The sequence below is a fragment of the Vigna radiata genome, chromosome 8 (genome assembly GCF_000741045.1).
Source record: "Vigna radiata var. radiata cultivar VC1973A chromosome 8, Vradiata_ver6, whole genome shotgun sequence".
Classification (NCBI taxonomy): domain Eukaryota; kingdom Viridiplantae; phylum Streptophyta; class Magnoliopsida; order Fabales; family Fabaceae; genus Vigna; species Vigna radiata.
Window position 1 is genome coordinate 19,259,055 of NC_028358.1, and position 16,188 is coordinate 19,275,242.

The window sequence follows — 16,188 nt, forward strand, 5'->3', positions numbered from 1 at the left end:
GGTGTAAGCAATCGTTGATTGCAATTGTAAAGAGAATTAAAATACTTGTTGAAATTTGTGGAGTTAAGGAAATATGGGCAAGGTTGTCTAGTACAAGGAATGATGTGAATACTCATCTAGTCTAATGTAATAGGAGGTTATTCGCTGATTGAGAAGATCAAGAGTGGTGCGAATACTCATCCAGTCTAGGGTAACAGGAGGTTATTCACTAATTGCGAAGACCAAGAGTGATGAGAATACTTAGTTGTAATCTTGTTGAAGATTATAGTGGAACCCTCTACGGAGGAGACTGAATGTAGCTTAGTTAGAGTGAACTAGTATAAAAATACTTGTGCAATTGTTATTTATCTTTTTGTCTAAACGATTTTCTTATAGAACCTGTAGCTACATTGTTACTTCTATACACAAGTAAGTTCCAAACTAAACAATTTTTATTCAACTGAGGAAGTTCTTATAAACACTGTAGTGAACGTTATAAGTAACACGTTAAAAACAATTATCATTCAGAATCATTTACAAGGTCGAGTGTTTAAGTGTTCATTTGATAAATCTAAAACTCGACAAACGTGTCATGTCAGAAGGGTTGCAAAAAGAATTTTTCTATTAACACTATTCAACCCCCCTTCTAGTGTTTTTCAGGTACTTCAAGGAGTGTTGATGAGTCTCTTTCATTCTATGCCTAGTTGACTTACTTCAGTGTTGAGAAGATCAGTCTCGGTTCTACTCGAACCCCGTTGAGCTGGCGGGTTGTGCTCCTTCTAGGAGTTGTAGGGGTCTTCTTCTCGGGAATTGGGCTAAGATTGGGGAATAGGTTTTCCATTCTCTAGGTCGGTCAACTTTTGCTGAAGTTACTAAAGCTCATGGATGTCCGCTTGTCATTATGTGTACAAGGCTTTGAGCTCGACATCGTAATGTTTGTGCTGCTCGTTGTTTTGTTGGATTAACATAAGCATTTGATGTTGCATTGTCGCCATTGGGTTGAATTCCTTGTCATGGGAAAGTTGTGCTTGACTTCGTGTGGTGATCATAGGAATGTGAGGTTGGATAAGTGTTTTACTAAGGCCCCGCGATGGGTGCCAAATGATCTTACTGATATCTTGAACATGGATCTATGGACAGGAGGTAATGATCCTAATGATGACTTGAATGCTCTTGACGGTCGGAATGAGATTCCTTGTAGCTCATAGGAAGGAGATCCACCTGCAAAAGATTTTATGCTCAATTTCATAAGAGAGTTTAAGATCTAGAAGTATGAGTATGAGATATTGAGTGAGTATTCTTTGCAAGAATACCAGTTGTATTTATAGGATCCACATAGGCCGTGGACCTATGTTATCATTGAAATAATACTTACCACAAGTATATAATAAGATAATAGTTAATAATAACAAAATGAAATTTCATCAAGAATAATAATCATAATGCCAAAATACCAATATTAATTATGATATGTGAATATTTTCCAATAGACATAAGTTTGAATGGTTCCGAAAGTTTAATGGACATTGTTGAGTAGTACTTTTTAATATGTTTATTAGTCCAAATACAAATAAATTTGTTTAAACTTTACTTTATCTTAATTTTGTAAAAAAAAAAGGTGTGAATTTTTTACAAAATTTGGAACTTATTCTTTATTATCATTAGAATTTATAAAAATTAACAAATCATCATGAATTTCTTTTCTTATTTAATAAATTTAATTTATAATTTTATATTTTAATAAAATTTGTTTAACAACAATGACGAGAATATTAAGAAAATTGTGCTAGAAAGTTTGATGTTAACGGTTCTTATTTTTTTCAATACCTATAATTAGGAGGAGTCTAATAGTTTTCTTTTGCACAAAACGAACACGAGTTGGGACAAAGAGTGAAGCATGAAGAAGGTCACAACAATTGTTTCAATCTTTTTGATCGCGCTACTTTGTTTGCAGGAAGTCGTCCACGTATCTTCGTCACCATTCTTATATGCACGCCAGGTAATGGTGCATGCCTCTGCACTGGACTTTGAATAAACAAAATGTGCGATGTATAATTTCTTATACGCATTCTTTTATTCGAGATGAGGAAAATATTGTAGAAATTGCATCAAAACAAACAGGCAAGCTACGAAGGTTTTCGAGTTTGGGATATGGAAATTGGAATAGTGAGTTTTTAGGGTTCAAGTTCATTGTGTTGAGTTACGAAGGATTTCGAGGTCACAAATAGTTCAAGTGCTAGATTATAAGTGTTTTTGGTTGATTTAATTATAATCTTTACGTTTAGCATATATTTCATCTGAGCCATGATTTAGGAAGTTAATTATCGTATTCTTATATTTTTTGCTCCAGGTCTATGAGGAATCTTCTGGTGGAAGGTATTTGAATGGATTCGCAATTTATTTATTGTTAATTAAATCCATCAGCCAAATATATCGATGGTTTACTTTACTTTGATGTTTAGTTTTTGTCCCTAACAGACACAGTTTCCTTCCTAACTACTAATAAATATATTGAAGTCATATTCTTCATAGTTTAGCTTGCCTTTCATGATTCAGTATCGTGCGTGACTCAGTTGTATTTTAATGTAGGAAACTTGAACAAGAACACGGACAAGAACATGCCCAAGAATTGCATTGCTCCAGGGAGAGAAGTAGGGCAGCTCGGAAAGTGATAGAGGAGGTATGAAAATTCCTTTGGCATCATTATGAATTTGCGACATTGCACTAGTCACTGTTAAGTTATCTTAATTTCTAATCAGATCCATGAATACTGTTAAAAACATGTTAATAAGAATTTTGGAAACACGTAGTTTCAATGTTTCAGGTAAACATAATCATTACGAAAATTGTTACTTTTGTATTTATTGTACTCATTAATATCAAATCCCTAGTTTAAACTGATTTTCAGGACACGCTTTTCTCTTTTTCTCTCTGAACGAACATGTTCTTTGTATGTTTTTGTAGTATTTGATACCATTTGTGGAACGAGAAAACTACCGGCTTTCAACTAAATGCAGACTTCACCCTGAAAATGATATATTTAGCGATCAGGAAGAGCATAAAATATTCGTAGATAGACATGAATGGCAGTGTGGATATTGTAAGAAAAGCTTTCGGGAAGAGAAATTTCTCGATCAGCATTTTGATAACAGACACTACAATCTTCTGAATGTGGTATGTCAATTTTCAGTCCTTTATCATTGTGCTTGGAGGATACATAGTGTGCCGTGCTAGCTTTTCATCCTTTAATTTTATCAAATTATTCGATAAGTTTGAAGTTCATAATTGGCTCAGTCATACTCACCCTGTTTTTGCACTGAGAAGTTATATACTTGTGTTAATATTTGGCTCTGTTGTGATCTGAATATTTACTTAAATGTTTCGTTTCTGTTGTCTTTCATTCCTTGTTCCTGTTAAATTGTAACTTTTTGTTATTTCTCAATACCTGATGAGGTCAACAACCAAGATATACTAATATAATTAAGTTATCTGATTTGTTCACTCAGTTTGGCCCCCCTATTATGGATGACTGCAAGGGGGATGGGGTTTGTTTGGTGGCAGGGACCACTCACCCATCCTCCCTCAACTCCTCATCAAGTTTCCTTAAATTGATATTGTTAAGAAGGGGACTTGCAACCGATATAATTCAATGTTTTCCTCGTGAATAAGTTAATTTATTTGATGGCTACCATGAAGGGATAAACAGTTTTGTAGTCTGAGTATTTCTTACTGTATGATCAGTTAAGTCATTTAAATATTGGATGTGGAACCAGTGGACACAAAATTGTGCATTTTATGGTAGTTTCAAAAGAGTTTTTGAATCTTACATCAATGTTACTAGCAGTTCTTTTTTATGCTTTATTATTTATCAGAAAATGCTGTTTCCATTGGTGGGCTATTTAATGCAGAGTCATGGTAAATGCTTGGCTGATTTATGTGGTGCGATGCATTGTGATGCTGTGACGAATTTCAGATCCCCCAGAAGCAAGTGTAATATGGCAGCTGCTGCAAGAAATCGTCATCTATGTGAGGTTGCTTTCATTTTGTTTTGTTTCTTTCACTATTCATTGTATTGTCAACTATTCACCTAATCCATATGCACTCTTTACTCAGAGTCTTGCTGACAATTGTTTTCCTACAAGTGATGGTCCAGCAGCAGGCCGCCTTCATGGTAAACTTCTATTTTTTTTTTTTTCAGTTTTCTCCATATTGTTCCATTACGTTGTTTCTTGTCAGTTTCCCCCAGGTAATTTAATTAAATTGTAGTCTTTGTTGATTTATTTCTTACCCAATTTCCTGATATACTGGTAGAATTGTTTCTGCACCAATTTTGTGATGCTCACACTTGCTCAGGGAAACATAAACCCTTCTCTCGGGGAGGCAAGGTAAAGCCTGATTCATTGGGATATTCAATACGCCTTTGATTAGAAATCTGTCATTGCTAACTCTATTGGTATATGGAAATCTATACTTCCACTCAAAGATGATCTATGTTGTGATGTTTTTGGCCTAATTGGCCAAGTTCCTCTGTAAAATTAAAAAGCCTTATTGAGATATTAGGTTAATGCTTTGACATTTTTGTGTTGCTCAAATTAGATTCTAATGTCAAAATTTGTCTTTTCAATTCATTATGCCATAATTTATTAAGACTTACACATTATAACTGATTTATGATTACAGTTAATTCTTGTCAATGAAGCTGTTATTTGTCATTTTTTTGCCACTGCAGGACCAAAGTAGTTTCTTCCGCCTGGCTGCTGGAGCATTGATCTTGGTGCTACTTCCTGTGTTCTATCTTTTTCTTTATTTGATACAAAGGTACTATTTCTATTTTTTAAATGTGATTTAACCTATGGTTTTACTCCAAATTTCTTAACACTATTTTGGAAATTGTAGTGATGTGAAGAATCGAACACAAGAGCTTCGTCGCATTCCAAAAGCTGGATGGAAAACAAAACCATCATGATTGGTAATTATTTATCTCTTTTAGATGGGCATGTGTTGGTAATTAAGTGGCAGAATGGGATGCAATGACAACAAAATTGCCATTGATTGTTAGTGGAACATGTGGGTCTTGTTGAGATGAATACGTTTTTGAGACAGAATAGTTTTGTTTGTCGTTGCCATTAATATGGAGCACATACATATTCCTCATATTCATGTCTCCAAATATTCTGGAATGCCGATTTCAGTCACAAATATTAATCCATATGTAGTTCCGTGTCTAGTGTAGTGTGACAGAAGACATCAATTTAAAAATGTATCTAATTTTATTTTTTCTAATAGTATGATGTTAATGTTGTTTGTTTATATTTTGGTCTTAAGAAGTGATTTGCTTGAGGGCTAACAAAAGGGGTAAATTTTGGGGTGTGAAAAATCTGTAATATTGAGCATAGTTATGAAAAACTGGAAACTATATTAGTGTATATATTTGTAAGACATATAAAGTTGTTAGAAAATTGTTGTTTCATGATTTTAGCATATGGCTGATATATTTGTGCGTATTAGTAAAGTTTCCTGGTAAAATATTCTTGAATTTTTTTTTTTCAGTCTTGACTGTAGGGCCAGTACGAGAGACAAATTGGGGATGAATTGAAGAGTCTGTTATTTGTTTGGATTGGAGCACAAGTACACAAGATGTGGAAGCCATTTAAACCTTTAATGGTGCCTTGTAATCAGTTCAACAGTGTTATCTTCACGTTGTAATTGAAGACGAGCTTATTGGTTAGTGCTCATTTGAATGCTCAGCAGCGCATTTAAACGTTCCACGCTATGTTGATAGAATCTAGCCGCTGATTTGTATGCATTTAAATGTCGTCCAACGGGCGTTTAAATGTACTCAGTTCACTTAGATTGGTATAAAACAATGTTACCAACTTTGTAGACTTTTGACAACCAAAAGGTACTGTGTAACACACGAAACAGTTGCTATTCTCTACTTCGGGAGTTCAGGTTTGTGCATATCAAACTTGAAAAAATGAAGGCCAATCTCATGAATTGCTAATGGATATCACCTTTTTATCGTCTCATGTATTAATTTTTTATTTGATTTAAATGTATCACTAATTCCTAGGTTGGGGAAAGCGGAATGATTGATTCCTCTTATTTAATTATACTCTTATGTAGCTTTCCGTATTCTTTATTTTCGTGATCTATATTACTTTCACTTACCCAGAAGAACTCTGCACTCACATCTCACTACTTAAACTGGGTCAGGACAAATCATGTTGATTGTCTATCCCAGACAGCTTTAACAACTGGTTTATTTCTCATATATATTTTTTCCTCTCATTGCCTCATGTCTCCAGTTTTATTATGAAATCCATTTCTTTTTTCCTTACCAAGGTGGTTGATTCGCTTACTTGTTAAGTATGGGAAAACAGACAATGCAAATATTCACTTCAATCGCTGGAGCAGAGGATTGGATTCGGATACCCTAAGGATCCTACAATACCACAAAAAGCGTCATCATATTCATTTCTCTCGTGCTTTGATTTGTTTCATGTTAATTTTTTTTTTCTTGTATCATTCAATTGTGAGGGAATTTTGTTCTGTTCGTAATGCTATTATTGGACCAACCTTAGAATTGGAATTGGGTTCAATCTCTTAATTGGAAACGTGGCTATTGAGTTGAATAGTAAGAAATTTTACCATAGTTGTTGATGTCCCAATAATACATCTTAATTGTGAGATATCATGGTATTCTCATGGCTTATATTAGTTGAGAACACTTAAGACATTATATGTTATGCATAAGGAAACAGAGCACGAAACAAAACAGGATAGAAAAAGATTTATCGGCAAAAAAATCTATTAATGGCATATTCCATGCTACCAGAATAATCAGGGTAGGCAAAAGCAAGAGTAAAAAGAAGCTTCACATAGAGAGTGTCTTTAGAGAAGAGTCCATGTTTTCCTTCCCTTTTTCTCTTTCCTCTAACAAAATTTGTACTCCTATCAACATTCAAATCCATGTAATTTTGAGCTAGATCACTTTACACGTGTGGTTCTTTTACACTGAGCCTTTACTTCTGGTCCATATCATTTGCATTTATTACAGCTCCTCCTCTTTAAAACTAATCTTGTCCTCAAGGTTGAAAAATAAATATGCAGTTATGAAAGCATCTTTATCTTGCCATGTTGCCTCAAATTCATGCAGACCTTCCCTTTGAATTAATAATTGTTGATCCTATTTGTTCCTTTAGGATAACACCTGTTTTTGTCCCCTTAGGATAACATGATTTTGCAGGATATCTAGGGGTTGAATTACTAGTGGTTCCTCATTAAAAGTGAGTGGTAAAGGAACATACAGTTGAGTATGATTTCCATGGCAAATTTTGAGCTGGGACACATGAAATACTAGATGGATTTTGGTCGAGTTAGGCAATAGTAACTTACATGCATCAACATTAATCCTTTCTACCATTGGAAAAGGGACAAAGTACCTTACATTTAGCTTCTGATTTTTATTTTTTTTTCTCAAAGCAACATTGTGTTGTTTATAAGATTGAAGCTTCACCATAACCATATCCCCCACAACAAACTCCTTAGGAATTCTCTTTTCATCAACATATTGTTTCATTACTTGTTGAGCTCTTTGTAAATTACTTTTCAATTTAGCTAATGTAGCATCTATAAGCATCAACTGATATTGCACAATAGCATAATCATGGGTATTAGGAGTGTATCTTTGTATTTGACGAGGTTCTCTCCCATACACTACTCGGAAGGGAGTCATACCAATGCTAGTATGATAAGTTGTGTTGTACCAATATTCTGCCCATGGCAGTCACTTATATCACTTCTTAGAACTATCAAATGTGAAGCATCTAAGATATATTTCAAGGCATTTATTGACTTGTAAGACTTGTATAAAATAAAATATATATTTTTTATTTTTATTATTATATTTTATAATATTGAATACTTTTATTTGGTGTGTATTGGTGTTAAGAAAGTGGATAAAAATGAATTAAAATAGTTTTTATTTAGATTTTTGAAATTGCATGAAATAGGAGTTAATTATTGTTGCTTGTGTTAATATATCAATAGAGGAAAGTGATGTAGTGGTTGGTCTGTGTGTCCATGTGCTTGGAATACCTGGAAACTAGGCTTCAATTCATACACATTACACTTTTTTAGCTCTTTTTACTAATTTTAACGTGTGGGCCCCATCCCACGATGATGTATGAGAGAGAAAAGCCTTCTGAAGCCTTGTTCTTTGTGCACGTAAATCTGTAGAGGGGGGATATCATTGTCCTTTTCTTAGCTTTTCTTCATTTTCTTTTTCATGGCTTTAGAGAGGGAAAAACCCTAAGAAGGCTTTGCCCATTTGGTGCACGTGAACGTTGCAGCGGGAGTTGTTTTGCTTGGCTTCCCTTGTTTTCTTATATTACTTTTTCGTTGCATGGTTTGGATGAGAGAGAGGATTGGTTGGTTGTTTGCATTTTATATTGCCTTACTTAATTGCATGGGTTTTTTACGTAAATGGTCAAAAATCATAATGATTTTACGGAAATAGGAAAATTTTTTAAAAGTTGCGCATTTAGACAAGTTGTGGGACGCCCAGAGGATTTCAAATGAAGAAGTTGTATCCCCTGTACGACTTTACCTTGACAAAGTTGTCAGAAGTGAAGTCGTGCACCCAAAAACTATTTTAGGGCCTAGTAATCGATTAGTCGAGCAGGGGGCACAACTTCACCTTATATAGGCAAAATCCCTCTGGTAATCGATTACATCACGGTTGTGATCGAATACCAACAGTATAAATGGGAAAAAAAACTCTGGTAATTGATTACAACAAGGCTATAATCGATTACCAAAGGGTTTTGGTGTTAAAACAAAGTTCTTTTTTTTATATTGGCATACTTTTTGAACATATGTTTGACAATGTTATTTACATGATTGTTTTAGAGAGAAAACAAATTTAAATGATCATTAAATTTAGTGCAAAAACAAATTAAAAGCCTCTAAATAAATTTAAAGATATTATTTTATTAATTGATGAAGGGATTACAAAAAGTTAAGATTGAACAAAAAACTATTGATGATTTGGGCATGTTCTCATATGATGACCTTCGTTGCAACAGTAAGAGCATTTTTTTGGTTTATCGGAGGTGGATTGATCCATCTCGTTACTGATTCTATTGGTAGTTGGTCTTCCGAGTGCCTTGCGTGGCATTTGAGGATCTAGTATGAAGTTTTGACCGGTATACGCATACCAATAATCTTCATTTCGGATGGGGTGAAATTGTATTTCGTATGCCTTGTAAATGTTGTTAAGACTGTACACTAGGTCAATATATTGGGTTAGTGGTAGATGTGAATATGCATAAACTACAATGACATGATGACATTAAATGAAATTGGATGTGGGCGATATTGATGGGGTGTTGAAATTTCCTGAACATCAAATTCTGAATTTTCACAATCGTATCAATGAACATGACAAATGTAGATTGTTGTTGATATTTGCGAATAATGTCAATGATTTCTTCTTGATATTGGTGGCCTACTTGTAGCATGCACTGTGCTTTTAAGCCTCATTCAACAAACCATGATTGTGTCCTCTCAAATGTTGTTTTGATCAGAGGACAAATTGGTAATGAACGTGCTCTCTTTAGAACGGAGTTCATGCACTAAGCACGATTAGTGGTCATATGTATATATCTTCTGCCTCCATCAAAAGCTTGAGACCATTTTTTTAATGGAAATTTATCTGTCCAAGCTATATGGTGTGAAAATGGAAGAGGATCATCAAGGATAGGGGCTAGAAATCTAGAAGTTATGTTGTTTGTGAGACTAGAAGCTCACAACCATTTGGTGGTTAAATGATGGTGGTATTGTGTTTGAAGACTCTAAAAAAGGTTAGGCAACTCAAAGAGGAAGGTGACTAGAGGGGCATCGTGGGTTTCTCTAGTCATGATCTTGAGAAGAGAAGTATGGCCAAAATTGTGCAGAATAACTTTACTCAACATCAAATATGATTACAAGTGAGGAAACACATCTATATATAGGCAATGATGTCTCCTAAAAACCCTAAAAGCATGATCCCCCATCCTTGCATTCATTGGAAAAAATGAGGCCCTTTAAGGAGTGAACAAGTGTCCACAAATGCTCTCCAAGGAGGGAAGGACATGTGGTTACTCATAAAGCACAATCCTCTCTATTCCTAGAGTATGCCATGTGGCCACTACTAAAGTGAAATCTTCTTCAATGGAAGCATGACACATGACACATACTTTCCACATGGTTTAGATGTCTAGATTAAGAGAAAATCCCATACTAATTAGACCTTAATACAAGCCTTAAGCAAACCTACCTACTTGGCCGAAATACATGGCTTAAAAAAACCTATATTACTCCAAGCTATGCTCCATAATGACTCCGAAGGTGGTCCAAAAGGTAGAGTTTAAACCATCTTCATGGATGACTTCAACTTTTCTTGTAGATGCTTGGCCATGGCTAAGGGGTATGCCATCATCCCCTCCCTCTTGAAAAGGATTTGCCCTTAAATCTTTAAATTGGGCTAAGGTAAACTTCCTCATCTTATTTGAAGTCATTATGTCTCTTTTCTATTAAGGTCAAATACCCATCTTATAACACAAGTTACAACAAGTTTTATGATAGTGAGTAAGTAAAGAATATAGCTCCCAAAATGATACACCTTAAATCAAATGAATGATCAAGGTCTTGGAGAATAGGAGCATCTTTGTAGCTTTTATTTGTCTTGTGTTGAATGTATGTGTTTAAAATACTATCCATTCCAACCCAAAAGTCAACTTTTAGGGATATGCCATGAGTTATCCCTTAAGGTATTGTATTTTTGTTCATATATTTATAATTGTTTTTGTGATCGTCATTGTCATCATGATGATCACGATGATGATAACGATGAGGATGAGGATGAGGATGATGATGATGATGATGATGATGATGAAGATGACGATCACGATGAGGATGAGGATGACAATGATGATGACAATGACGATCACGATCGAGATGACGATAACGATGACAATGACGATTTCGATGACGATGACGATCACACTCACGGTTACGATCATTATGATGATGATGATCACGATCACAATGAGATCACGATGACGATCACGATGATGATCACGATGACGATCACAATGACAATCATAATGTCGATGACCAATTATTTATCATCATGCTGATATATTGTAGTGTAATAGACGAATCGAGTTATATAAGTACAATTACTATGTAATGCATTGGATGACAACCACTATTCAAGTCCATATTATAACTAGTTGAGAAATGGTAATAACTGCATTGAATCAAATATTTTACAACTTTGACTTTTTAGTTAGTAATTGAAATTATAGTCTTTTGGGTAAAACTTCAAGAGTGTTACACCAATTTCTAATAAGTCCATTCATTATTAAGGAAAGTTTGTACAAAATATATAATCGTGTTGATTTTCTTTAGGTTTAATATGTAGGATGAAACAAAAAAAAAATATTAAAAAAAAAACGCCAACATTAGGCTTTAGTTATAGTCAAAACTAAAACAGAAAGAAGTATTTAACTACGGTTTAGATCCTAACGAAAGCCAAATACCCTTTCAAAAAAAAATATCTAAGAAAACATTAGGCTTCAATTATCTTATAATTGAAACAAAAAAGACCATTTAGGCTTGGTTCTCTAATCACTAAAGCCAAATACTCTTAAAAAAAAAATCTTTCCAAAATCGAAGTCAAAGCCCTTTCAATTAAATAATTCTTTTACATCAGAAAATGTATATGGTTTCAGTTTTGCTTATAATCAAGGTCAAATAACCAAACTTTTTATTTTTTTTATTTGTGGTTTAATGCTTCCTTTTTTTTTAATCGAGGCAGAATGTTGACCTTTTTGCTTCGGTTCATCATCGAAAGCAAAAATCCCCCCTTTTTTACCTCCTCTTAATATGTTTCAAATGTAGAATTGAAACTCAATGTCAGAAACAATTGTTGTCGTGTTCATTTTCTACACTAGTGATCAAACTACAATGTCTAAACCATCTAAAATAGAGATTAGAGTTTCATATTCATGTCGTGCAACAAATTTAGAAGAGGTCTTACTCAAGAGGATGTTGTTGACACATAGAACAAGGTTTTGTGGAAGCATGAGATGGAAGCATCATCATCTTATGCTTTTTATGAAGCAATACCACATGAACATGGAGGACATTGCATAAAGTCCTTTATTGCATTCAGCACATCTCTAGAACCTTTTCATATGATGATGCCACTGTAATGTTCCTTTAAGACCCTCACTTTGCCCATTGGACAATTAACACAAAAAAGATTTATAAAATCTGATATTTTAGGCTTTTGACGTTTGTTGAAAGTCTGACGTCATAGCGGAAGACATTAAATTGACATCTTTTGTCTCTGAGAAAATGTCAATTAATATTCGTTATATTTATAATCAATGTCAATTAACATCTGTTGCATTTATAACAAACTTCAATTAACTTCTATTGAATTTATAACGGACATCAATTGATGTGTGTTGTAATGACAACAAACGCCAATTTGTAGGTTTGTTTATTTTTATAATTTTTTGTCAATATTTTCCTCCACTGAAATCATCAAAATTCAATATACAATACAAGAATACACCACAAAATTTTTAGTATTTTCTAAGTATTATGGGTATCTCAAATAAACCTATAAATTATGGAAAAAAATTGTGAAAAATACTAAGAAAATAAAAAATATACCTTAAACTATGGATTTTTTGAAATTGTAGAATCTTAATCCCTTTTGAAAATTGGTCAACGCATTCCTTATCTAATTTTTAACAACTTTCATTTTTAGAACGTCTCCGTCCAAGATCCCTAATAAAAGTTATGACCAACCTTAAGATCGTCACTGTTAGGTGACCAAAGAACCTTCAGAACACACTTGAAAATGTACTTGGAAATACTGCACGAAAGTCATTTGGTGAGAACAAGAGAAAAATGTTACATATGGTAGCAAAATAATGTTAATGTGGGTGAAAATGAAACAAAAATCACATTTTACTCCTTATTGTCACAATTTTTAGGTGACCTTGGTGTGGAAGCTCGTACAAATAATAGAAGAGTGAAGAAAAAGTGAGGAAGCTCAAAGAGTTTCTTCTACTTTTTTAAAGCAACATAATGTTAGAGTCAACAAAACAAACATTAAACAACAATTTGACATTGGAGTTATGATACGCCAAAATCAATTTTGAAATTGACGTCAAAAATAAAATGGGCTGACGTCAAACTTGATGAATTATTTAAAAAATATCACTATATTTTTAATATTGGACATCACTATGCCTGACATCAAAATGATGACATTAAAAGACCTCTTTGCCACTGTAAACCTTTAAAATATTAAAATGTTAAAAAGCAATGATGGATTTCATAAAAGAAATATGATTAATAAATTAAATTCAACATGTGGCAGACATTACTCTATCTGTAAGTGAGGTAGATGTTTAAGTAAAACGTTGATTGTCGCGTGGGGAAAAAGTTAAACTACGTTGGAAATGATAATACTAACCATTGTTTTTTAAAGTAAGAGACCAAATAGAAACAAAATTTTAAATAAAGATAAATTGCATCTTTTTATTATATTTAAGAAAGAAAAAATATATTTAACATGTTTATTTATCATAATCTTTCTTGTAATTTTTTCTTGTCATAATTTGAAGTGTTGTTTTCAATTAATAATATAATTTGTTTGATAAAAATTCTCAAAGAGACACAGAAAACATCAACAATTTGATCTAGCACTAAAAAAACAATAGTAGAATCAAATATAACAAAATAAACTAGGTTACTTTTTTTCAAGAGCCAAACACTTATAGATCCACTTATTCAGTGAAAAGCTTGAATAATAGAGAAATATCATTCCTAGATTCATTAATGCAATTAAAAAAAAAACTCAATATATATCATAACGTAATATGAAAGAGGGGAGATTAGAGGAAAAACCTTTCTTTTTTTCTTGTGATCTCAAGGGGCGCACATTTAGGTCTATGAGTAATAGGACGAGGGTCTAGTACTACAGTGGATTAAGGTATGCACCTATGACAAGAGATAAAGTTCGGCGGGTGTAGTGATCGGAGTTGAGGAATTAGGGTTAGAGACATGCAATGAGAGTGAATACGGTATAAGTTGAGGAGTTGGGATTAGAGGGAAGAATGATACACTAGTAAAAAATGTTGTTTAACATCAGTTATTTTGAGCTTTTAACGTCACGAATAGAACCGTCGTTTATTCGGGTGACGTTAATTATACATTGGTCAAGTTATCACCGACGTCTATATCTACGTCAGTTGTGTACATAGCCGACGTCTAAATAGACATCGGTCAAATATACAATAGACATTTATAGAGACGTCTGGCGTGCACATACGAGACGTCTATAGGCCCTGAAACGTTTTGTCCACTGTAACTTATTGGATGTCGATTTGTCCACTGACAGACGTCTGTAGACGTCGGTTTTGCATTAACCGACGTCTACTGGGTATTTTTTTTTAAATGATATTTTATTTTTCGAGTAAAACCACACCTAAAAATCAGAAAAATTTCGTAGAACAATTCTTTATAATAAATATTTGAGTTTGAGCTACAAATAGCTATAATTCAATCAACGATGAAAAATATGAAATTATAAACTTAAACTAAACCTAAGTAATGTTCAACAACAAATATAAGTCTTGCTAGTTCCACTTTTGCAGAAGATAAGTTGTCCACTCCTGCCTTAGATGCTTATGGTGTCTTGGGGTAAAGGAGATAAATTGTTGAAGCACTGCACAATTAAGAAATATTCATTATGGTTTGATATATGTTCAAAGAAAAGTATTAATTGATTTGTGATGTTTTCAAAGTAAGCATGATTATTACCTCATTCCAGTCATCTGCAATGCCAGCTCGAATGATGGTCTTAATCCAAGACATCACATAGTACCCACATTCCCATGAATCTAGCTGCTTGTTACACTAAAATGACAAACTAAATATAGTCAAGAATTAAGATCATTAAATAACATAGTAAATGAATTAAAACTATAAATGCACCAAACCTTTGGATACAAGACTTGATTTAGCTGACCTTGAGATTTACCCATTACTCTATTTACATTAAAACACAAAGTAATATTAATATAAGTATGAAATCATAAAAAATTAAGGCCCACATGAATTTAAAAGTCATTTTTGGCGAAACACTTACCCTTGAAGCATGTTTGTCAAGTAATTTTTCATCTTCCTTTGCAACGAACATAAGAATACAACTGTACTTTTTTGGGGAATGAGGACCAACAGTTGCTAGTGAGCCCTATTTGGAACGTCATAAATAATTAGTAAACTAATTAAGTAAACTTTAATTACCTTTTACATAAAACAACACATACCCATCAATGTATGGCACAAGGTATACGTCTCTGTTTGACTCAACCATCCATGTTTGCAAATAATTTTGTTTGGTTTCAACTGTGTTACCACAACGTTGAATGGTTTGAGGTTCAACAAATCCGTTAACGGAAGACCGACCTTGGTGTACAATGACTGTGTCCGTGTACCTATAACAACAAAGTTAAGTTGTTACAAACTAGTAATCTAAATAAAACTATTATGGTAGACAAAATTAACTATCTTACATGCACTATAGTTGAATAATGGAAATATTCAACATCTTGTCTCCCGCAATGATCTCGGATACATCATTGAATGTGATATATACTGCATAGGGGGGGGGAGAGAGAGACCAAATACTCTTAAATCCCAATATATTTGTATTGATCCTTTGTTGAACCTAGGAATGCTTGACATTAGTTTCGCTATTGGATCATCCTCCGCTTCAACCATGTCATCATATTCAAGTATTGATGCCTCATGCATCGGCTACTGTGTTTTGTTCTTTTTTTTAAGACATCTTTAGTTAGGCATTTAGAAACATAACTAGATTATTTTCACTAATTAAAAATAACAAATTTTAGCATTGATTTGAACTCTCAAATACTATATAATTTTTAAAAAGTATTAGAAAGTAAGCTTTAAATCTAACTCAAAGTCACAAAATCTTGAACTTACTTATATAATGCAATTTGACTTTATCTTTAGTTAACATCGGATCTCCAACAACTAACTGATGCTAAGGACTAGACATCCCATGTGTGAGACTAGATATTTGTGGTGGTCCAATAATAGTTTGATAGTAAG

At 33.5% G+C, this 16,188-nt stretch overlaps 1 protein-coding gene across 3 annotated transcripts; it reads left to right on the top strand.

The window, feature by feature from the left end:
• The first annotated feature begins 1,810 nt into the window (after nt 1-1,810).
• On the top strand, nt 1,811-6,002 carry LOC106770871. 3 transcript variants are annotated; one of them, XM_014656703.2, is made up of 10 exons: nt 1,811-1,978; nt 2,330-2,355; nt 2,569-2,659; nt 2,944-3,153; nt 3,888-4,010; nt 4,093-4,150; nt 4,291-4,364; nt 4,709-4,797; nt 4,876-4,948; nt 5,530-6,002. In XM_014656703.2, exons 1-9 carry the CDS (start codon nt 1,877-1,879, stop codon nt 4,943-4,945), a joined length of 843 nt encoding a protein of 280 aa, XP_014512189.1. In that variant the 5' UTR covers nt 1,811-1,876; the 3' UTR covers nt 4,946-4,948; nt 5,530-6,002. The 3 variants fall into 3 exon arrangements, with proteins under 3 accessions (XP_014512189.1, XP_022640761.1, XP_022640760.1); XM_022785039.1 differs by lacking the exon at nt 1,811-1,978 and adding an exon at nt 1,989-2,145; XM_022785040.1 differs by lacking the exon at nt 2,330-2,355 and having other exon boundaries at nt 1,836-1,978.
• The last annotated feature ends 10,186 nt before the right edge of the window (nt 6,003-16,188 follow it).

Excerpts from the sequence above, each read along its gene's own strand:
- LOC106770871 (XM_014656703.2), top strand. The coding sequence starts at position 1,877 with ATGAAGAAGGTCACAACAATTGTTTCAATCTTTTTGATCGCGCTACTT. Across the intron at positions 1,979-2,329 it reads CATTCTTATATGCACGCCAG|GTCTATGAGGAATCTTCTGG; the intron begins GTAATGGTGCAT and ends TTTTTGCTCCAG. Across the intron at positions 4,365-4,708 it reads CCTTCTCTCGGGGAGGCAAG|GACCAAAGTAGTTTCTTCCG; the intron begins GTAAAGCCTGAT and ends TTGCCACTGCAG.